The sequence below is a fragment of the Apium graveolens genome, chromosome 10, assembly GCF_009905375.1.
Source record: "Apium graveolens cultivar Ventura chromosome 10, ASM990537v1, whole genome shotgun sequence".
In the NCBI taxonomy this organism is placed as follows: Eukaryota; Viridiplantae; Streptophyta; class Magnoliopsida; order Apiales; family Apiaceae; genus Apium; species Apium graveolens.
The window spans coordinates 234,126,420-234,151,620 of NC_133656.1; the positions used below are offsets into that span (position 1 = coordinate 234,126,420).

At 32.5% G+C, this 25,201-nt stretch overlaps 2 protein-coding genes across 3 annotated transcripts; both read right to left on the reverse strand.

Moving 5' to 3' along the window:
* Positions 1–934: 934 nt before the first annotated feature.
* Positions 935–5,957, reverse strand: LOC141690604 (putative glucose-6-phosphate 1-epimerase). The gene is made up of 9 exons (XM_074495390.1): positions 5,735–5,957; positions 4,641–4,715; positions 3,856–3,912; positions 3,615–3,775; positions 3,363–3,503; positions 3,050–3,152; positions 2,850–2,949; positions 2,054–2,299; positions 935–1,135 (listed from the first exon to the last, which is right to left on the reverse strand). The coding sequence occupies exons 1-8, from the start codon at positions 5,825–5,827 to the stop codon at positions 2,088–2,090; spliced, it is 942 nt and encodes a 313-aa protein (XP_074351491.1). The 5' UTR covers positions 5,828–5,957; the 3' UTR covers positions 935–1,135; positions 2,054–2,087.
* Positions 5,958–9,971: 4,014 nt separating this feature from the next.
* LOC141689723 (villin-4-like) lies at positions 9,972–23,198 on the reverse strand. Of its 2 annotated transcripts, none has more exons than XM_074494081.1 (24): positions 23,041–23,198; positions 21,449–21,561; positions 21,070–21,169; positions 20,728–20,796; positions 20,409–20,645; positions 20,146–20,323; positions 19,931–20,063; positions 19,509–19,671; positions 19,270–19,417; positions 19,026–19,126; positions 18,504–18,659; positions 17,572–17,640; positions 17,397–17,465; positions 17,159–17,296; positions 16,424–16,552; positions 15,889–16,036; positions 15,744–15,751; positions 15,007–15,147; positions 14,088–14,213; positions 13,928–13,993; positions 11,053–11,377; positions 10,768–10,970; positions 10,487–10,679; positions 9,972–10,380 (listed from the first exon to the last, which is right to left on the reverse strand). In XM_074494081.1, exons 2-23 carry the CDS (start codon positions 21,502–21,504, stop codon positions 10,566–10,568), a joined length of 2,877 nt encoding a protein of 958 aa, XP_074350182.1. In that variant the 5' UTR covers positions 21,505–21,561; positions 23,041–23,198; the 3' UTR covers positions 9,972–10,380; positions 10,487–10,565. The 2 variants fall into 2 exon arrangements, with proteins under 2 accessions (XP_074350182.1, XP_074350183.1); XM_074494082.1 differs by lacking the exon at positions 23,041–23,198 and adding an exon at positions 22,546–22,568.
* Positions 23,199–25,201: the final 2,003 nt, after the last annotated feature.

Genomic DNA, 25,201 nt, shown 5'->3' on the forward strand with positions numbered 1-25,201 from the left:
ACTACCATGATAAATATATGAAACTGAAATTTTTTTATTGTAAATAGCAGATGGATTTCTTTCTTACAATGAGACTCATTATATATCCAATATTAATACACTATCATACTATTACACTACTTTTTCACTGTGGGGTCTTGAGTATACTAGTCTCTTTTTTTTTATCCTTGTTCTCGTCATTATCGGCCAATATCTTCTAAATTAGTCTTTTTTTTTCCTTTTGTCTTCAAGCATTTTAACCTTTCCACCTTGTATTAGGTTTTGTCTTGTAGGTTTTTTCTTTTTTCCTATATTCCTGCTTTCATTTTCATTATCATCTTTTCATATTCCTTTGATTTTTTGGACATGTAATATAGTAACATTGGGTCTTTTGTAGTTAAATTATATTGGGCTATAATATATTATTATTATGGGCTATAATATGTTATTATTATGGGCCTTATATAGTAAATTAAGATTGGGCTTTTAATATTTTTAATATTGAAATGAATCAGTGCCTTTTTCTCCTTTTATTTTAATAGGAATTAATTTTTTTTCGCAAATTCTTATCTTTCCAGTTTTGCACTACTCTAATATCAATCTGATTTTCCCTCCCATTCTCATTTATTTTCTTTAATTTCATCCATTTAATTTGATTAATCCCAACCACACACAAGTGTGCATAAGTAAAACTTGCTCAGTTCGATTCCTGACCGTCTGGAGTAGGCAGTAGGTACATGAAGAGGGTATGTGTTGGGATCAAATTTGACGGAGTTCACATTCAAATCACTTGATATTAGACAAAGTTGTCTATTGTCATATTGTATTTTAGTGGCTTTTTGACCATTTTAGCAATTGTTTTAGTGGATTGCAACAAAGTAACAATGATTATGATCCCGCAAATATTTAGTCATAAATCACAATTCCCACCCAACAATATATCAGAACTACTGACTGGTCAATATATTTATCTATTTTCTTAGGTGAACCGGCTAATAAAAAGGAATGTTGACATCTTTTATACTCAAAAGAGTTCACCTTAGGCCCCAAGTTTTGGACACTCAACAAAATAACGGCATCACCTAAGAAATAATAGAGTAAGAGATATCCATGCAAGATGTTGATGTCAAGTTCCAACCATATTGCAACAGCGGACCTGAAGAAAGAGATCATATGACAATTTTTTCAAAGACAGAAACTGATTAACAAACACACACACACAGATGAATAATCCGTAGCATGGCAGCCTTGTCCAGAACCTCTTATGTTAGTAACAAGAGGAGGATATTTTGACCTTAGTGGAGGAATGAGTATGTATCATACAACTATATCAATTTCAGCAAATAACCATTACCAAGTATATTATTATTAACACACCATCATTGAAACATTTGCCAAGTTTTCGAAATGGAGCAAAAATCAGACACAGAAAATTATACAACAAGACACCAATCCATGAGCCTAGTTTTGAGATTATAACATGTTCTTGAAAAAAGAAGTGCATGTTGCCAAGCTATTTACTACTCTGAAGGCATGCTAGAAAAAATGCATTATTTGAGTAGAAGTTTTGACAAGGACGCTAATCTTTTAAGACTTCAGCTACTTGGACAAAAAATCAAAATCTTCAGCTAGTTGAAGGTATGGCAAATAAAATATTAGCAACCAAAAAAAAAGGGCAAAGAGCAGTTTAGCCAAAAAAGAAAGAAAAGTAAGGCCAATGGCAGAAGTTGAACCTACCATTATTGTGGGATGGTGGAACTATCAATTTTAAGGTCATTAGGATCATCACATACCCGCTTCATATCAAATAAATGCTTCTTTTGAAAACATGTGATCCAATGGTTTGAAAGAAATAAACACAGCCTTAAACTAATTAAATGGACTACTTTCCTTTTTCCGAAATTTTAACTTATAATTTTAACAAACTAGAAGGCAAACTTGGGGTAACAAGCTATCTCTTAGATACAGAACGAATATTGTTAAAGTCGCTAATCTCATCAAAATCTTTTTCACACTAATCATCTCAAGTGAAGCCTGCTATAGTTTCATAAAAGATTTAGTTAAGGGTAGGTACCTGTACACTGACATGAAACGGCATATTCAATAATTTAGCTCCCCAGCACTTTCCTGGGATCAAGCTGCCCACTGCAGTAACTTGAAGGAACTGTAGAGATTTCCTGCCTTCCTCTCCACTCCTCACCAGGCTTCAAGGTAATTGGCTTTTCCACCACAGCAGCCTCAACACAAAGCATGTGCTTATACTCATCGTCTCCTAGATCTACAATAGCCTTCGCCCTCTTATCCCACGGATTCCACACAACTAAAATTAGGAGAGAAAAAGTTGTAAATTAATTCTCTCTTGTGTTTTCAACATGAAAAGCCACTACAAACGTGGTTTCTCTAGAGGAAAAGGAGGTCTAACCAATCACTTGTACCATAAGCTAAAAGTAAGCAGCTAAGTCCAACAGAATATGTTCCAAAAAGTTAAATCTTAAAACTAGGTTAAGCGTGTAAAATATTTCTTTTATGATAGAAGGAAATAATCTGATTGAATTGAACAACATATTAAGTTCAAAAATTCAGATTCTCAATGAACAAATTATTAATGGAAAATTAAAAAAATTTAGATGCTGAATACCTCAGATGAACATGTTCACTCAAAATGCAAGTCGAACATGGTCATATCTAATACCGGTACTGCGTTCTAACGGTTTCAATGCTGTCTGTTTAAAGCACCTACTGTACCAATACAGTTCAGGTAACAAAGGGGGTATTTACACTTCGCTAAAAAACAGCAACAGAAGAAATGGTAGCTTTACAGCTTCATTAATTAACTAAGTATGTAGTGAAGTATGAGAAAACTTTCTAACCGGCATCAGGAAGTCCATCTTTGCGAATCACATATGTCCTCTTCTTCTCATGATCCAGAATTGCAATCTTTGTTGGTGTGCTCAGATATATTTTATCCACCTAACAAATTAGTTTCAATCAGGTCAGATTATCAAATCTGTGACAGAAAAAGGACACGAAAAGGGTCTATGTAAGATGGGAAATGAACTACAAATCCTACTTCTGATTCAAAAGTTATTGCATCCCCTTGTTCAGTAAATCTCTCTTTATTCTGCAGATTATCAAGATAGTCCAGTGTCTCTAATCCTTCGACCCGAACTTCACTGTATACAAATTACTAGAAAAAATGATATAGTGCAAGCTATTAACTCATTCCAACCAATTCAATATCCACAAGTAAAATCTAGACAAAAATGACTATCAGTTTCGATCAATTACCAAGTTCAAACCAAGGGAGAGGGGTGGGGGGAGGAGGGGGGAGAGAGAGTACATAGGCTTATATACCAATCCACTTATAGTACCACTTATAGTACCTGATATCCGAAACAGAGAAATAGGTATGATATGCAAATGTAAATGTAAACGGCTTTCCATCAGTGTTGGTATTTCTTATTCGAGATGTCAACATCAGATCTCCTCCAGGTCCAAGTGTAATCCTTAATCGAAACTCAAAACTACAGAAAAATTGTCAAGTCAAAAGAAAAAACTTTTAAATCAGTTTGACTCTAATATCAGTTATTCAATGCATTTTATATTAAACATTGCAAAAGAAACCTAAAGTTCACCTATGGGGCCAGATCTTAAGATCATCTTCAGAAGGCTTAAGGATCAAGTCAACAAAAGCCTTACTTGCAGAGCTTGCTGGAAAAGGAGGTGGGTCAGAATCAACACTCCAGACTCTGTTTCTAGCAAAACCATGCTGGTCAAGAGAACCATGGCTTGAGAACTGTGTATACAGAAGAGTAAGTTTGATTAATTTACAAACCAATGCAAAGCAAGCAAGCATATAGTCGTTGAGATACGTACTTGAGGGAAGCATATTGGAATACCTCCTCGTATTGCCCTCGGAGGCTTAAAAATCGCCTGCATAAGGGTATAAACCAATAACATATATGACTGTGAAAGGGGATATACTTTTTATCTTCTTCAATCAATTTCTAAAGTGCAACATAAAAGATACTGGGGAAGAGGAGGAACTGGATAAAAACCTCCAATCCTGTAGGGTGTAGCCTAAAATTGCAAATCACGAAATATTAAAATAAATTAAAGGCTCAAGTCATTACCATATAACCTATTTAGGCCATAAACATAGGTTACAGGTTTGGCACATATTTATGGAAAGGGACCGTATTAAGAATTACTGGCACTTAACAGCCAAAAGGACCAATTGACACTTCTGAAAAAACATGGAAATTTTCGAGCAATTTAAAGAGACATGAAAACAACTTCTTATTTTTTTTGTTTTTTTGCTAATTGACATGAAAACGATTTAGTCGTATGGAAATACAGAATGCCAATAATCTGACATATAGACAATTCAAACCAAACAAAAATTCATAAATATATTTTAGGTACACTTAAAAAGCAGTAGGGAATAACTTCACATAAAAGGTACGAGCTGCATTACTGCATACCCCTTCATATGAGGATAAAGTGAAGAAAAATAACTGTCCAAGTTATAAATAATATTGCAGCTCCAAAAAGATTTAGTCTGGATGCATAATCTACTAAAATAATATATTATCATGATTGTCTATATGCAAGGAAAATTTGTAACATCAATCAAAAAATCGCCATGAAGCAAATGGTACCTTATTACTAACAAAAAGCAACTCCTCCCCATAATCATTCTTCCAAGAAGTCACATGGGCGCCATACAAATATATCTGTAAAATAAAAACGAGAAATTGAACATAATGAATAAACACTTGCAATATGCGATTACCTATAAAATCTCCACCAATTGTTCCTATAAAATCTGCGATTACCTATAAAAAATTTAACTAGGTTAATTACTTTAAGAGAAAATCGCCATGAATGACCAGAGTGTTGGCACTTGGCACCAAGATGCTTTGAGCCTAGTACGCATCTAAACCTCTAATATAAAGGTACCCTATACAAACTTGCAACTTACAACTCTCATCAGTGAGACAGACTAATATATTTAATTCCATTATTTCAAAACATCAGCAACACTTACTAAAACCTTGATTACAAAGAAAATTTGTGCACGCGCACCACTAATATAACCTAAAAATGTACTACAGAAGGTAGAATCTTGTACACATACGTAGTTAAAGTGATTCTATTCACTCGAACATATCAAAGTAAAAATTGAAAAGCTAATTCTACAACTCAGAGACGGAACAGCACAATAACTGCTAAATCTAACGTCTCCACAAACAAATGCTGCCTAATAATAAGACTTCTTATAATACTCCACTACAAAGCTCAGCTACATACACAACATGGCACAATAATTTTCTACTCATACTTAAAACTCGCTTAATCGCAATCCATATCTATCTATCTAACTATTTACTCATTCTTCTCAATTCAAAAAACTAGCGTAATCGCAATCCATATCTATCTATATATTTACTCATTCTTCTCAAATCAATTTCATCACTAGTAAAACACAATAATCCAAAATCAGTTACAAACCCTGAAATTCAGTTATAACAAATTTCCGCATCGAACTACACAAAATTAAACACAAAATTACACAAAATACTACAATTAAACAGAATTATAGTTTTCGAACCGTAACATTCGAAATTCACAAGATCAAGTATCAAATCATAATCATAACACAATACAGATCAATACAGATATAATCAAGCATCAAATCAAAATAATTAAAAACAAAAACAAAAAATAGAAGAGGTAAAAATACGAAAATGACCTCAGCGGAACTGCCGCGAATTTCACGGAGGACGACTTTATCGAGGCCATTGATGCCTTTAACGACCTCGACATGAACGTTTTCGATCGACATCGATCTCAATCTACTCCCATAACCTGTTGAAAGATATAGATACAAAATGTTGTGTGTATAGTTGTAACTGAATCTTCGAGTGGCTAATAGTAGCACAAGTCTATTTATAAATAGTGGTGTGATGTTGGTCTGGGATGATATGAAACTGATTTGTCTATTATTTTATCATTTTTTGATTGTCATGTTGTAATTTCAAATATTCTTTCAAATGTTTGCTGTATGTCTTTTTCTTTCGGGGAAAATGGATTTTTTGGTCGCCAAAGTTATCGTATTTTTAGAAAATTTATATTTTCAAGAGACTTTTAGCTAACTCTTTAAAAATAATATAAAAAATTAGCTTTTAGAGTAAGTGCAACAGTGTTCTGGTGAGTTGCTTATAAATATTATATTAAAATATTAGCTCTTAGTGATTTAAGACATGATTTTGAATTTTAACTCCAACAATGATCCTTATCTTCGTTCCTTATTATTATTATATTAATAAATTTGAAAAGATATGGACAAAAAGTGAAACAGAGAGAGAAAAATGTAAAAAGAAGAGAGATAAATGAATTTTTTATTATTAAAAGTGTTATAAGGGAGCATTGGAAGTTCCTTAAATATAAAGAATGAATGACATGTCTTAGTGATTTAAGTAAGTATTAAGACACTTTTGGAGTGCCATTTTTTGTTAAAATATTTATAATTGAACTTAAAAGCTCATATAAAGGTAAGTTCATCTCCAACAATTATTTTTAAACCCACTATTTATATATTATTTTATAATTAAAAGTACACTGAAGTTATAAAAGGACAAAGGAAGAGAGATATAGAAAGAAAGTGGAGAGATTATTTTAATATAAAATGTAAGTTAAGAGTTAGGCTTAGAATTGAGGAGAGATAGACTCTTAAACTTTCAAAGAGGCTCTTCTCTCTCCTCAATTTTAGCATCACTCTTTATTTTTAAACTTAAGAGTTCATATAAAGATTTTGTTGAAAATTCTCTTATCATTCAATTATAATTTTTTTTTCTTTTACTCACTAATATTAGGTTCATATTCTTTTTAGTCATTAATGTTAGGTTCGGATTTGATTATTAGCATTATGTCAATTTTTTGTAGCATTGTTAAAATATAGTGGTAGTCTACCACTCTGTAATATTTTAATGATTTGATATATGTCTATATCTTTATATATAGTACTTCATACGTTTACCTTAGGTGATGAGAGTTTGACATGTATTTTAAGACTCCTAAAAGATGTAGTTTCATAAATTATTTTAATTTTTTTTATTCTGAATAATAATTTAATGTTTAAATTTTTATATACAAAAATAAAATCTTAAAAATAAGTTATAAAACTATGTTTGTAAGAAAAATATCCTGTGAGAGTTGTTTGATTTATTACCAAATTTATATTATTACAACATTATTCTATTTTTGTGTTTATAGTATTGATTCCGGGTCCGTAAGAGTTACATGAAGGAGTTGTGATTAGTGATTTTATTGGATTTTTGAATGCGTGATTTGGTAAAAATTTGATATGTAACTTTTTAATGTTTTTAATACTTTATGATCAGTTTGCTAATTTGATTATATTGATTTTTTTCTCATTTCCCCGTAATTTTTTTTATTTTCTTAATAATATTACAAAAAGTTGACAAAATACTAATAATCAAATCCGAACCTAATGTTAGTGACTAAAAAAATCATAACCTAACAATAGTGAGTAAAACAAAAAAAATTATAGCCGAGTGATAAATTTCTAAACACACAATAAGTTGGGTGACGAAAAAATTCATTTTCCCTTTCTTTTTAATCAATTTGGTAATTTGTAATTACAAATTTGTCCTTTTTCTTTAATGTAATATCTATACTATATTATAATAGACGAAACATTAAAAGTTTAGTAGTCGGTAGGTACTTACTGAACTTACTTAATTACCCTTAATTAATTATTCTATATCTAATTGATTAGTTAGTCGATCGGTCAATTCCAATTCTTATTGATATTGAAGTCAACTTCCTCTATCAATTTAAATTTTATTTCATATCCAACTTTATATTATTATTAATTGATATTAAAGTCAATTTTTCTACCAGTTTTAAATTCTATTTCATATTTAATTATATATTATTCTAATTTATATTTCGGACTAAAATAAATTTAAGCAGACTAAATATAATTGTTGAATTTAGTTGATATAATGTGCTTCGGGTTAAGAAAAAATAATAAATACTATCGATCTGTCTAAAAAATTATATCATATTGAACTAGGATAAACGAAATCATATATATTAGTTATCCAAGATAATTAAAATATAATTCAGTTAACTAAAATAAAATCATATATATTAATTATTCGGGCTAAAACAAAATTATCTTATTGATCCAGACATAAAAATTTAAAAGTAAATTAAATTTAATTAGTTGAATTTGGTCGTAGTTATGGGGCTCAGACGAAAATAAAATAAAGTAAACTGGGATAAATTTAATTAATATCAGATTAAGCATAATTCGTATCCTATTAATATGAACCAAAAATTAACTTTTAACTAAACATAATAATTATTATTTTTAACACACATAAAATGATTAATAAAACTATATCGTTCAATCAGTACTATTGTCTTTTTCAAATATCTTTTATAGTTTATTGATTAATTAATAACCTCTGAAAAATAATATTTTTGTTAAAGTTCCAACATAATAAAAATATTGTATTTTTATTCTCAAAAAACCATAAAATTTCTATAATAATATTTTTAAAAAACTATGAACATGTACGTGTATTAATATAATTAACACGAAGTCATATCATTTAAAAAGGTATAAATATAAAAAATTAATGAACAAATTTAAAAAATTCAATTCAAAATATTTTTGTTTAAAAGATTATATAATATTAAAAATAATTGTGCATCTCTGCATGACACGGGTTTTAAGCTAATACTATTTAAAAAAGAGTAATTGAATAGCTGGAGTCGGAGTGTACCTTTCATACTTTGATCTTTGTCTTAAAATAAGATTAGCTTGATCAATAGATTTTTAGATTTAGTTTTGGACAGGAATGAATATCTCAAATCGTTAAGAGTATACTAAGTTTGTTTTCATACTTTGATATTTGTTTTAAAATAAGATTGGTTTCAACAAATTTTTGAGATTTAAAAATAGGTAAATTTAGAAAACTAAAACCTTCACAAAATATGAAAAATCCTTTTTACATCATAAATAACGTGTACAAATTTAAATTGCTCTTACTCCAATTTGGAAAGGAGGAAACCAAAATACGGGATTCACATTTAACTGCGTGTAAACATGACAAATAAGAAGTGATTAAGGGCTAATTGCATGTCATGAACCTTCTAATTTTTTGTCCTGCCAGAAAATACCTCTTCTCATTTTGAATTTTGTGTGATAATCCATGTTTCGTAAACATTTGTTAAAAATAGCACTATATAAGATTGTAGTTTTCATATAATCGAATCGAGAAAATACAACAAAATACCTAGAGGCAAAAACAGGCCGCACTCACTTCTTTCTCATCAAACTTTTCGGGAACGCGGACACAGGTGATGCATGTGTCACACCCATGAGAGTCAACGTGTTCGTGAGCTACTCGAGCTTAACTCGTAAAGTATTCGAATTAGTAATAATTGAGCCGAGTTTGAGCTATTCTAATTCTTTACCGAGCCAAGCTCTAGTTACAAATTACCAGGCTCGTAAATTCCACGAGTCTTATCAAGCTTTTATTGTATTAAATTTTTTAATATAAATATATATTTTTATATAATTATATAATTTTTTATTTATATTTTATATATTTAATCGAATCGAACTCGAGTCGAACCGATCATATTTCAAATTTCTGTCAACATTTGGTAAAATCGAATCGAGCCAAACTCGAATTTATCGAACTTTTTACGAGCCGAGTTTCGAGCTTGAAAGTTAAGGCTCGGTCGGGTTTGAGCTAGAGCTCAAGCTCAACCTCAAACCCGAACAATATAAATCGAGCTCAAGCCGAATTCAGCTCGGCTCGGCTCAATTACACCCCGTTGCTCATGTCCAAGGAAATAAGACACATCAACAAATGTCCCTACACACTAGCAGCGGTCCATAATAAACCATGGACCAAAATTTTAAGACAAAATAACAAGAGAGGTGGTGACGCCTAAAAAAGATAAAAATAAACAAATCACACTTTATTAAGTCAACAACAATACAAAAAATTGATATTAATTTATGGATTTACACTGCTATGCACACCTTCACCCTCACACTATAATTCTACAAAAAAGGTTTCCGCAAACTTCAGTAGCCATTTCCAATGACTAAAAAATAAAAAATATAGAAAAAAATGGAGCAAAATTGAAAAAATTAAGCTCACACTGCACCAGGGACCATAAAAAATATACTGCCCATGTGACTACTGATATGAAAAATGTAAAAATAAGTAAGAAAAAACAGACCAACAATATGATGAAAACTGGAGCCATATCCAATTTTCCTGCTTGGGAGCAGAAGCAGCTAAAAATGCACTGATGATGTCCCTTGTGGGAAACAACCCCCCCTGCCTAGAAAAGAAAATATAAAAAATAACATTAAGATTGAAATGCAGGTTCAGAAAGGAAGCAAAGATTAGAGAACAATTTGAGGAAGTTCCTAGTGTGAGGGGCTTACCTATTTCAAAAAATAATTTACGCACTCACTATCTAAGCTGCAAGAAGCTGACATAAACAATGAAATGTAGTCACAAAATTTAGAACAGTTGAAGCGCCATTTTTAGCTTATTCTGTTTCCATTTTGGCAACTTATAGAAGGTAGACTTTGGCATTCCAAATTTCTCTCTGAACTCCTGTGACGAGAGGTAAGTCTGTGTACAGCAGAGATCTAACTTTAGTAAAATTTATCTAAGAAATATACAGTAAATCTTTGCAAAGTAATGTTATTGAAAGAGATACCTCTCTTTTGGTCACATCAATGTCTTTAACAGGATCCGTTGATGATATAGTGAGACGTTCGTAGGGGTATGTTGTCACACCTTCCTCATCATCAGCCTCACCTTCTTTCACATCCTCCTGTATTGTTAGAGATTCTATTCTGCTACTCATCACCTTTTCCTTGCTATCTGTCTCTGGTTTTGGGATGGGTGCCGTAGGGCTCACTTCACCAAGGATTGGAGGATAACACTTCAAATTTACATGTCATAATACAAGACTGATTTAAGATACTTGATCAGTTCATACCTTTAACAGTGCGGGGAATTAAAGTTTCCCGTGCTGGTTTATCAAAACTCGAGGTCAATGCTGAAATAGTTGATGATCTGGGAGTTGATTTTGCCGAATCGGGGCTTCCAGATTTCGGGTAAAGCTTCTTTACAACAGGGGGAGGAGTTGACAGGTTCCTCGCATTAGGATTTTCAAAAGCAGCCGCTAGTGCATTGAAGGCAGGGGATCTTCCCCGGACACGGACTCGCTCGGGGCTGAATGTCACACTTCTGGAACGTTGCGTTTTTTCTGGCAACGCAGCAGATCTTCCTCCATATGATACAGGTGTTCTCCTCTTGGGTTTCTACATGCAACACACATATAAACAAAAATGCTAAAAGAGTAGCAGAATGAGTCCAAGAAGCACATCATTAATATCATTAAATCGTCTAGGACCAGACATTTGCTACGGTAAAGAAACGGTCAAAATGAGAAGTCCAACATTATTATGGCATATGGTTCACTATTTATGGGTGTATTACTTAACAGCCAAGATAAAGCTCTTAGCATGCACAAAATTACTCCTCGTCCTGTGGAGAGTAATGCCCAAGGGAATTGAAATAGGGAATGATAAATAGTAAGCACCAATATTTAACTCAGGAAACCTAAGAATTGTGATTTTATGGTCTAGGCATGTCGCAAACCAGTGTATTTAGTTATCCGTATTGATGGTTTCGGGCCTTTACAATCAAATATAATATATAGAAAAAAAATCAGCAACAATTTATGTAAAGAAATTCTGCTACAATGACAAAACAATGAAATCAACAAGCTTTAGTTTCTGCAGTCCTGCAAGGATATCTACAGCTGGAGAGTTGTTTCCCTGTTAATTTGGCTTTGTTCTATTAATGGACATGTTGCTAAAGCACCACTTTGATTTTGCTTTCGATGGAATTTTTTGGCAATTTATATTTTTACACCAGGTCAGGTATTTCTTAGAGGAATTATGCAGCTCAGCTGATTATGACATTCTTGATTACAATAAAAGAGAGCTATAAGCAGAAGCAATATGCTGTATTGGTTTCCTTGAATTTGAGGGCAATGAGATAGCTCAAGTGGTAAAGGCTTATTTCTTGTCGTTCCAGGTCTTGGGTTCGACTCAGCTCATGCCAAGATTTATTAAAACAGATACTAATTTGTAAGGCATACAAGCCCAATTATTCAAAAAAACAAAAGAATTTATAGCAACCTTACTCCAAAGACAAGTTACAGAGAAATAGTAATATCTACAACTCCTAATCTATACTATAATATAATAATCTATACTATAATATAATAACTGGAATGAGGTATATTTTGGTTCAACGGTTATCCCCTATTTTAATTTTTAAAAATAAAAATAAATAGTGTTATATACACGTTAAACTATTAAATTACTAAACTACTAGATATAGACTCCTTATCCCGCTAAACTACGACCAAAACTTATCTTACTAAACTCTGACCACGTCTTCTTCCTAATTCTTTTATTATTTTTATATAAATTTATAATTATTATATATTTATATAAATATATTAAAATTATTATATGATTGAATAAACAAAATTTTAAAATTATTTCAATATTAATGAACCCGTGCATCACTCACGGGATTTAAGCTAGTTCTAATTAAAAGTTACTATTTATTTTAGTTTGTCCATAGATCTGTTTTTTTAGTTGATGAAGGCGAAAAGAGCATATTGCAATGCACATGTGGTCGCACCATGATGGAAAGATCCTCATGATATCTTCCTCACAGGATTGGTTGGTTGGGTATTGCAGCTAATTTGCAGAAAGTGAGGGAAGGTTCTTGACATCTTCCGCACGGAATTGGTCAGCTGGGTCTTGCACCTACAGTTTTCTAGATAAGTAAGGGTGGGCAGGTTGTGGGTCTGGTCTGGTCACATCCGTAGGAGACAGACGTCAGCTCTGGTGAGGACCGGTGAAGAGCATAGTGGTTCTGGGGGTATGGAAGAGGGGGAGGACGTTGGATTAGCATCTGAGGTTAAACATGACCTCGGGTGACAGATCCTGTCATGGGGGTCGAGAGTAAAGGGGGACGTGGTATGGTGAGTAGTAGGGCTGTAATTCGGGACGAGCGAGCTAAGTTTCGAGCCTGGCGTAATTCTATGAGTCGAGTCGAGCTCACTTAAACAAGTTCCATCCGGGCGATCTCGCGAGCCGCCCAACTCGAATTACAGCCCTAGTGGGTAGAGAGTGTATTTGGAACCAGTCACTCTACTCCTATGAGTGCAGAGGTAAGGTTTCTTACATCTTATGGTTCCCAAACAACACCTGCTTTAGTAGCAGGATATACTAGATTTTTGGCTTGGATGATAAATTCTTCTTTTATTGATAAGTAGAATATATGTAATGATTTGAGTTAATAAAACTTCTTCCCTTTGCTGGCAAAAAAAAAAAAGAATATATTGCTGCTAGAATTTTAAAACAAACCAGACTTATGTGAAGGTTGATATTTTTTATCTGATCACAAGCTATCTGAATGGTTGTTCTAAACTACAACTACATTCCTATACATCCAGCATACTTTTAACACAAATGTCTGTATCAAATTGATTATTTAGGGGAACTATAAAAGCAAAATACTTCTTTCCAAAGACTTGTATGAAAAATAAGTGCCATAACAAACGCTCTTTAACAAAAACTGAAAAAATGTTGCTCGGAATTTATGTTATATAGAGATGTAACTGAACATGTCAACACTAAATTCGTAAAATAAGTGACAGGCACAGTTTCCGACGACATAGGAAAGTGGGAGAGATATTTCAGTTACATAAACTGGAGTAGGCACATATTGTTGAATACACTGATATACTCATATTAATACTAGTGAAAGAACTAACAAGGACTTACATCCATAACTGGAGTCCCTCCATTTTTAATTATAGCAAGTTTTCTCTGAAAGGAGCTTCCATGCATCTGAAACCGTGTGATAACATCAAACAAATAATAAATTTGTATATGTAATTATATGCTGAAATAGTAAAATGTGTAACAATAAAGTATAACTTACTGCAGATTTTGTAGAGTCCCATGTAAAGAAACGTGTGAAGAATGTTGGTTCACTCCCCTCTGTTACGATATATATTGGCACTTGACGGGATAATTTTTCTAGAAGAAAGTCGTGTGCAAGAAATTTCTGTGGCAATTATCGTTAACATAAATTAAAAAAGAGGTAGCAACAGTATTTCAGTTTCTAGAAATAACTGTTTCCCTATTAACTTGAGGGTGGATTAAGATAGTAAGAAAGTGTGAAAAATAAAAAAGAGGATAGCAATTCAGGATTGCAGGAAGTACTTCACCTCATTTTCTCCAATTCTCTACATAAATAAATTTTCCCAATAGAACTCATCACACTAATTTTTACAGATATTATATTAATATATATTTTGGGACTTAAGTTAGCTTGACCGCCTTGCTCTGTATAGCCTTTTCGGAATGTGTTTTGTTTGCTTTTCTATCTATTTATACTGTATGTATTATATCAACACTTCTAGTTGCACATGTGTGAAGTACTGAAGTGTGAGTATTATGAATATGTTTCTTACAAAGCAATAATTCTTTTTCCCATTAATATAAAAACATAAAGAAAGTCTTCCTTTTCTCTTTCTTTCATGACAGTTAAACTTGACCCTAAGAAATTTAACACTCATGGTTCAAGTATCCTATATTCTATCTGCAACGACCAAGAGGAAGCTGCAGTGTGATAAATAACATCTTTTGCAAGTTTTCAGTATATAAGGATCAGAAGCGACTGCTATGGATCACGATTTTGACACGTATTACAAAATAGACAGAGCCATAGAGATTCTTAAGTCTTGAATCTTTTTAGGTGGGTTTATAGCTCAAGAGGTTTGGAATTTATAAAGCGCCTTAATGAATGAGGAGATAAACTTTAATTGGGAAGGAATCAGATTAAACTTAAGTCATACCTCTCCAATAATTAGAGCATCCTTTCTATATTTGGAGTTGACCTGTTGCCCCACCCAGACAAAAATATCAGAGTGACAATCCAGGATGTAAATATCTTCAGTCATCAAATCATCCTGGTCAAAGTTGTGAATCTCTGTCACCTGCATACATAGATAGATATATCGGTCAAAGGTTCAATATTTATAGTCAGATTGCATATGTTTCCAATATTACCTATAATACAGAGAAATTAGTTTGCAATTAAAATACAATCTTTTCTTTTCCGGTATTATCACCATTTTTTCTTATCTTACTTTGCATATGGAAATAATTATGATAAGCTTTACGCAAATTTTGCAATCCTCTTATAATCCATGTAGTTAAAATATAGATGTTAACAAGAATGTCAATGTAAAAAGCAGGACCAAATAACACCTGAATAACAAGACGGCCTCTGTGAATACAAAACCAGCACATTTATCTTTATTGAGGATTAGGAACTAGCATGTGTTATATCAGACTCAGATACCATGACAATACTTGCATATCATTTACGTTGGTCTTAACACAAAATCATATGTTTTCATTCAATCCCTTTCTTTACTTTATGACTCAATTAAGGACAGAACCAATTCATTATTACAGTTCCCATAACGACATCTGTATTAGACTAGAAAAACATGTTAGTAAGCATAGGGACCAGGTAACATATAGGCACATGTTGATAACAAAGAATAGATGTAAGAGAAAAACGCACCTTCAAATCTTAAGACCAGCAAGCAAGTCCAGAAGGAAACATTGGACAACAAAGAAAACAAAATAATATTTATACAAGCGTGAGTGGGACTGCAGCAGAATATGAAGAGTAAAATGTTGTAATATATAGAGATAGTTCCTCTAACCATTTGAGAACGAACACGAGAATAAATGAGGATCACTTTCAACATTCCTGACGACCTTCTGACTGGGGTACTCAGATTTTCCGCCCAACAAATCCCAAAATTGCTCAGATTCTGAGCCTTCCTTTTGTAATCTGGACTGCATATTTGGCTGCACAACAAATAATTGTTTAGGCAGAATTTTTTTTGGACAAAGAGTTGTCCTCTTAAAGACATATTGCCAATCTGCAAAGGTACTGGACTGAAGATAGGTGAATGCAACCCTAGTAATAAAACTGGACTGCAGGCTATCCTAATAATTATCTGGTGCTACTTAATGTCTATCAAGATTCTATTAAGTTGGATGTCTTGTACAAAAACTTATATTCTTACTCGTAGAATATGTTTTTTCAGATAGACTTCTTATCATGTTTAATCTTACTATTACTGTAATACATATGCAAGAAAGAATAACCAAAACCAGGTCTTGGGAAGAAAAGATCTTACAAGGATACTAGTCTATGACCAAATTAAAAATAAAAACTATATAATTTCTAACCTTGATCAGATCCAGCAGCCTCTCAACAAGTTCCTGGTCCTCTGAGGTTGTAAGGTTGCCAAACCATGTAAACACAGAGGATCCATTTTGTAATATGTAGCAATAGGAAGAATTTAAAGAAGATGCAACCTGATTCAATTAAGTGGATGATCAAATTTATTCAGGTTAATATGAGAGATATTGTTAAAAAAAGAATAGGATGATAAGAAGGTTTGGCAATAATAATTCCCTACTGTAAGCAGGTTACCTGGAAGGGTAACCTGCTTACCCTTTATTTATGAGTATTGGGGCTAGAAGTAACTTAACCAGGTTACCTGGAAGGGTAAAACATTTACTTTTAGCTTAAGGGAACACTCAGAACACTCAGCTACCAAAGGATTTATTTTTAACATTTTTTATATATAATCTAGTATTGAAAAAATAAAAAATTCAAATCAAGGTGGTCCAGTAATCCCTACAAGTTCTACAGTTTTCATCAATATAATTCTTCTCTTATTACTTGTTGGGTAACCCTAGTTTGATCTTGTTACTTGTTTTTATCAATATCATTCCATTATTGCTTATATTTAAGTTCTTCCCTGTATCACACAGTCTGAATTGCTACATGATACATAATTTGTCAAAAATATATCACCATTTTATTTCTCAACAAAGACCAAATACAGGCATAGGAAAATCAAATATAAAATCTTTTTCCAGGGGAAAACAAGAAAAATAAAAGAAAGGGAGACTAACAGCTTCGACTTGAATTGCTTGCATGTTTTCCGGTCCAGTTCCCTGCACCCGAAATAGAGCAAGCCCATCCTCTGAGTAAGTAACATCTGGAAGTTCCTTATCAGCTACATACATCTTGTATTTATTGCTAAAACCACCCTGACAAAATAGAGAATATGGATTTGCGGTCAAGGAAACAAGCGAATACTAAGGAATAAACTCTGGTACAGTTTCCTTCGGCATCCACAGTCTTTCATACCTTAAAAACAAGAAAGGTCTGAAAAATTGAAAAGAACTGGATAGATTCATTTCCCTCACATATGCGCGTCTAGAAGACCATATGAAAACAATTGAAAATAAATTACTAATGACTTACAAATAAAACTCATTAATGACTTCCACACAAGAAAATGTGTAACAAAAACATAGATTACCTGGACAGGCAAAAACTTTAGTGACTCAACCATCTGGCTAGCTTGTGAAGTTGCTGAATTTCTATCTTCCTGTAGTGTCAGCAAATTTACAAGGCATATAGGTATACTTGTAGATTATATGATATTCAAATTGACAAAAAAGATAAAAAAAGAAAAAGAAATTTGACTTTTGTCTTCTTTTAATGTGTAAGAAGTTCAAATCAGCGTATTAACTACATTTACAAATCTTTCATGACAAGTTTTAACAAAAAGATTCTATAGCTTACTTAGCAAAAAGAATTGATTATGTAGCCAAACATCAATCATCAACGCTAATTCCACATTATTAATATATAAATATATTATATATAAATATATATTATATATATATATTAGGAGTACTTTTTATAGCAACGCCTATTTAGTAGTTAGTCTTGGGGATAGGTCAGGACTCGGGAGAAAAGGAGAGCTGCAAGTGCATACAATCTTATAGGTGAACTATATATAATATAAAAAAATGTGACGGCTCACTTGTATTCCAAAATAAAAACTGAATAATCAAGAATGAGGGAGAGCTAAAAATTGTTGGAAATTCTATTTACTACCAAGTCATTACAATGCAGTGTTACAGTATTGTAGCTTTTCTTTGCTGATAACACTGATTTTTACATAAGTGTTTTGAATTTGGAGGTACACTAGCTGATGAGCATATTAGGTTTACATACACTGTTTATTTAGTAAAAATGATCTGTCTTTCTCACTATTTATTCTTGGGAGTATGAAACTTAAGCTACATTCTTTACTTTATTCTTTATGTTCTCTTTACTTTTTTCTTTTAACTGCTCTATCTTTTCCACTTGTTCGAGAATATATCAGTTTCTTGTTCTATTACATTTGGATTTTAGACAGATGCGTAATATCTACGTATAGTTCAATGCATAAACATCTATCACCTCGACGCTTTGATTTCCAAACCATGTCCCTACAAGGTATTCCTCTCCTGATTCCCCTGGATATGTGTACTGAAAGATATAGCAATCTCCACTGTAAAATTTTGACAGATTAGAATCTGTAAGTGGAGTCTTCGCATCACCATCCACACGCCAAACCTGTTTAATAATAGTGTTAATGTAATTGGTAATGAACCACAAAGAAACTGTTTCGATGCACCTTGTTAGAAAGGAAGGGGAAATTTAAACAAAAAATTGCAAAAATGAGAAAGTAAGGACAAGTGCAAAAAGACAGAATGCAAGGATTGAAGTGTAATTCAAAGAAGCAAAAGATACGACCGAGAATATCTGAAAAAATGAGTCAAATGACTATACATTACATATAAATGTGTCTAAAAGTTTAATTGCATTTACATGTCTGGTAGCATTTACGCAGTAACTTATTCTACTGCCTTTAGTTCTACTCTAATGATTTATTTAGCAATCATTCTGTTTTAGCAGATTTACTATCTTTTTTGCCAATACCTGTAAGTTTCCTGTGCAGTCAATATAAGGTTGAGGCTCTTCTTTTGCAGGAGTAGCTTTCAGCAGGCCTTTCACATTCAGCCCTTGGCGTTTCAGAAGTGCTAAATTAAGATCAAGACAGAACATGACACTATCAGAATCCCAATAATCAGATTGCAAACAAATTAAATTAGGAAGATAATACATCATCTATTGTGATTCTAAGATCCTAGGCAAGAGAAACAATACTGGAATGCATGCTCACCAGCAACCTTGCCTCTACCATCCTCGGATACTGTAACCTCTGTTGATTGTGGCCAAGAATCAAATTTTGATCTGAACATAACTGTCTCAAATCCCTCCATTATACGAATTATATGAGTTTTTGACCGAGGAACGGTGCGCAGTAACTCCTAAAAATTGCAATTAATGCAATAATTAGATAGTGAGATTTGCATAAGTGAACTTAAGAAGCTAAAGTAAACGAGCAGAAAAAGGTAGTACCTCTGCAGCTGCACTTGCACTTTTTCGCTCATCAAGGGAAGTATTTCTTCCCATCCACACAAAGACTTCTGACCCACAATCCAATAAATAACATTTATAAGTGTCGAGCAGCTCTCTCTTTAAGGAATTCACATCAACAGGTTCATGCTGCCCCTTCATAACACTTAAAGAACAAACAAATAATTGTGAACAAGTATATCACTCAATGTATACTAACTCTTGCTTTCTTCTGTATACTGTATTCGAATTATAAAATGCAAATAATCATATCCTCCTAGAACTAGAAGTCATACAAAGTTGAGAGTAAAAATGAAGGACATTTACTACACAACAAATAGATCTATAAGAAAGTTAGATATATCGGAATTCAATGCAGATTAGGAAACAAGCAAGAAATAGAACCAGAGGGGAGGATAAAGTACCCAAAAAGTCTTGTAGGAACATCAGCAATATTATTAGCATCTTCAGTGGCCGTTTTTCTTGGCAATGGAGCAAAACCACCAAATAAACCCCAGAATTCTCCCGTTTCAGCATCAGCCATTAGTTTCCCATCCTCTGCACATGATTAAAAGGAATTTACTTATAATGCAGAACTTTATTTAGCTAGTGTCTCTTACTAGAGTGATTATCCACTTACCAATGGCAGCTATGTCACATTTTCCATCATGATAAGTATCTTTAATGTACTGAACTACTTCCAATGCTTTAGCTCTCTCTTGTATAGATGAGTTGGAACCATTAAACTGAAAAATCTTAGACTCCGTATCAAGTATAAAGATGTCGTCATGATTGAGCGAGGATCGAGCAAAAGTAACCTGGAAATAAAATTAAGGCGGGCTCAAAATTAGCATCAGAACAGAAATCACGACACCCTGGTCACTTAAGCAGTATCAAACTTGCCTCTTTCACTTGAACAACATGCTTGCCTCTGCACACATATAAACGAGTTTTATACTCTTCAGCTTCAACATGTTTAAATCCAGATGCAACTCCACCTTCTTGAGGTATAATACATGGTTTAAAATAAGAAAGGAATTTCTCAGTTTCATGGCCTTGCACTTCCCGATATTGAACAGCGCGTCCTCCAAGAACTGCATCCAGTTCAACGGTCTTTATTGCTGCAGTTCCAGCTTCATCCTATATACAACAGTGTTTTAGCTTCAAAGTTAAGGACTATAAGTTTATGATTAGAAGATGTGAAAGCCATGGATGAACTTACTTGACTACAGTCTTTACCTAGCCAATAATGAATATCATTACGCAGGGCACCACTTTTCAACGCAGTTGTCTGCAATTAGTAGAATGCAGGATCAAGCTCATAATAATTGAATTGAATAAGGTGTTACACCATTATATTCCCATAAGAGTGATAAGTAGAACGCAAAAAAATGGTAGACGTTTTATAGAGCTCAAAGCGAATGACATGGATATGCCATGATAGTTGATGAAATAGTTTATCAAATATATTCATTTTCCTGGAGCTATCTATTTAAGTAAGAAATCCATAGTCATATAATCACAGAGAGATAAAAAACCATCATGTCCTTATCGAAACAATTACCTTTAAAATCACATATGAATCCCCGGTAAAAAACTTTCCATGTAAAGATTTTGACACTGGTACCGGGCGAAGATTCTCAATGCGCCATATCTCCATCCCACTACATTTTATCAAGGATAGCAGAGAAAAAGGTCCCTTATAGAAAAACATAAAGTTATAGACCAAATTCATGAACCGGCACAACAACAGAAATAAGGCTGCATTTGTACTAAGAGCAATTTTCGGCTCGCTAAAACGAAGACCAGCCTATCCTTATATAAAGCAATGCTGAAACTTTGTGATACCTGTTAGAGGAAATTTTTATGCAAATGTAGCACAATGGAGACATAGATGCCCATAAATGAAGATGCAAGGAAAAGCATTTTAAACCAAAGGATACGCCTTCTGACCAGATCCTTGAAATGCTGAATCCAAATCTCTCATGGAAACCGCCATTACTGTTTTCTAGTTCTCCTTTTGGCAATCAAATCTATTGACACAGTTATTTACCACCTGAACCATGTAATCAGAAGCAGAGCACAAAAAGAGTTACTAACAACGAATCCTAAATGTCACGCTAAAAATATAGTGGATAATGATGTAACATAATAAAATAATAATAATGAATGATTGTTTAACAATATGTACAAAATAATGAATATCAAGTGAATACATGCTACCAACATCTATGACAGTGATGATCAGCTAACCAAAGTGGGAAGACTATTCAGTCTACCAAACTGAATTAGATCCGAGACACATAACTGGATACACAATTTAAACGCTAATTGGCTCCACCGATTCAAAACTAGCTTGTATATAACTTCAGCCCGTTCTTAAAAACTGTCTCTCCTACCTGAATACTTGATTAAATATAATCATTTAGTGTTCACAGGTGTTGGTACCCAAGCTAGTAAACTTATATCAGTTCAAATAATCTGTGTCACGACAATATCATGTTATATCCTCTCGCAACTACAGTTCCTAATTAGAGATGCCACATCATTAAAAATAACATCCAAAATGAACAAAACACGTTTACAAATGATTTATTTTATCTACAAAATCAATATTCGATAATTTCTATATAAAGTTTACTCGTAAGCTTGATAAAGTCAGAAAAGCTTTTCTAGCATTAAGCTCAAGAGCTAATTTAATATTGTACACTTTCTCCACTTACGCATACATATGCATTTACAAATTTGGTAATCACATACAAAGCACACAAGACAGTGTCCAATCATCTTCTATATTCCTACAGCTGCAGCTAAAAGTAGAATACAGCAACTTAATATATTTTGCCCCAACTACTTTGATTGAAATTTATAGCCACAACTATCATACTATAAATGCTGCACCAAATTAGGCTAACACTTATAAATAAGCAACTAAAGACTAGGTAACAGGTCATGTAATGGTATCCAAATTGTAATGTCACCTGATAACTTAATTATGTACAATATTCTACATTTATTCACTGCATTTACAAATCCATACCTAAATTACGGAACACATAAGACAGTGTCAGATCATCTTCTGCACGTCTTGTGCGCGAACAACTACGTCTGTTTCATTTTCAGTAAGCAACTGTGCTTAGGCATTACAAAGGACACAATTGTAGTAGGCAAAACACTTACAAATACTCAACCATACACTAAAATAAGACACGGATCACATACACAAACACTACAAATAATTCGAACACATAACGCAATGCCACATAATACATCCTCACTTCCTCGAAAATTCCCACGGATCCGTTACAAAAAAACTAAACTCCAGTCTAAATCAGGCAATTCAACAAACCAAATGCACAGAATGCAGCACCTACTCAATAAATAAACACCGAATCTCAACAATTATGTATCATGATTAAAAATACATAATCAGCAATAATTAATCAGTTCTCAAACAAATAATTTTAAAAAAATTAAAAATCAAATGATTCAACTAAGCAGCTACGGATTAATATAAAACTGGAAGAATTAGTACCTGGAAGTGATGAAACAGATCGAGATAAGCACACAAAATGAAAATAAAGTGGTAGAGATTTAAAAAAAAATGTGTTGAAAAATGAAGAGAAAATAGGGAAAGATGGTGGAGAAGAAAAGAGAATAGAAGGAAAAAATTAGAAAAAGGTAAGAGGAGAATGATGATGAGTTGCCAGGCGTGTTTATCACTAACAGCAGCCTAAGTACGGGCCCACACAGACAATTAATGTAATAACATAGGAGTATGTGTATATTATGTCTGTGTTGCGGCCGGGTGTCATTTGCAAACGAAATTAATCGAAGGAAAAGCAATATTAGTATAGAAATTAGGGATTTTCTACGGCGTGAACAAGTTCACATCACTAACTCTCAGGACTCTTTTTATTGATGGTTGAATAATAAATGTTAATGGTACTGCATTCACATTAATTTCACCAATAAAAAGAACCTATTTTTATTGGAGTTACTAACTAATGTGTGGCGGCCACACATTAGAAAGACCGTATAAATAATACAAAATGACAGGGTACAAAATTCGGTAACGCGAAGAGCAGGATTTGGTTTCGTACAGGTCACTAAATGAAGGTATAAAATAATAATAATAATATTTGTAATATAATTTATATATCATATTTTATATTAAATAACAAATACGAATAACCTATTCTATTTCTATGTACTCAATTTCTATCTTTAACTTAAGTATCTTATTTTATATGTGAATAACCTAATTTACATGTTATATAAATTTTATGTCTTTAATTTCATTTTTAATGATTACACTGATATAAATTCGGGTCGGATTCGATTTCAAAATTCTGACACACTAAGTACACATAATATTTGTACATGTATACGAGTCATTCACATGTTTAATTAGAAGGGAGGTAATACTCCATTTTTGTATGATTATATTAAAATTATATTTTAAGAATAAATTATATGTACCATCAAAGAAAAAGAATAAAATAAATGTGAAAGATATTATACTCATTCATATTTTTATCTGCTCTGTCAAATATAATTTTAAAAAATATGCGAGAAAAACTAAATAGTATATATTTAAAGATGGAGAAATACTTGTTAATATTGGCTTGAAAACAAAAATAATTGTAAAATATTTATAGAGAATGAGAAGAAAAAAACAATCACTATGCTGTAGTTGTACGTGAATTTTTCCTTTCTCATACGTATATCTAATTATATTGTGATTGTAACGTAGATAAAGGTGTAGAAATTTTATATAAAATTTTGTAAATTTAAAAATTTATAAGTTGAAATTATATAATATTATAGTGAATACTGCAGATCGTTGATTACTTTGGATATGCTGCAACGAAACGGAAAATGGTCGGCGCCGACTGGTTGCTCCATGAAAGAATGAAGGTAAAGACTGACAAAGTCTTTCACCGGCCACCGGCACTCACTAGTTCGCTTTATAAATAAATAGACATATGAAGTTCAACTTTTTTGTTTTAGAATTTTAACAGCTTTAAAATTTTTGACTGATCATTAGATGTAAAAAAAATTGTAACATTATACGGTCCTTTTTATATCTAATTATTTATTTTCTAAGGTTATCTTCATTTACTCCTCTATCCCAAAAATAATGAATTCATAAATTTTTCACACATTTCAATATTTTCGGATGAGATACTTAAAAGTAATATTTTTTTTATATAAAATATAAACTTTTATACAAAATAAAAAGTTTCAAATATTTAAATAAACCTCTCCAACAAACTCCTTGTTTTAGCTCCTAACTCAAAAATTGAGGGTTGCTTCAAGAGACTCGAACTCTCCTATTCAAAAGCTCTTACTAAAAAGTTGAGGAAGGAGAATCAAAATGTTGCTCCAACAACTCTTTAAACTCACTCTTACCTTTAAGAGTCTTATCTCTCTTCTCAATTTAAAAAGCCAAATTTTCACTCTTAACTATTATTTTATTATATAGTCTTAACAACATTATCTTTCTCTTTCCACTTACTTTTGTTTTCTTGTGAATTCAAAATTATTTTAATAATAAAAAATAGATTAAGAAATCAATTTAAAAAGTATTGTGGGAGATGAGAATATATTAAATCACTAAGTCAATAATTTATATTATTTATAAAGAGTGAGGTAGGTAAAGAGTGAAGTACGAGCTTGTTATAGATGCTCTA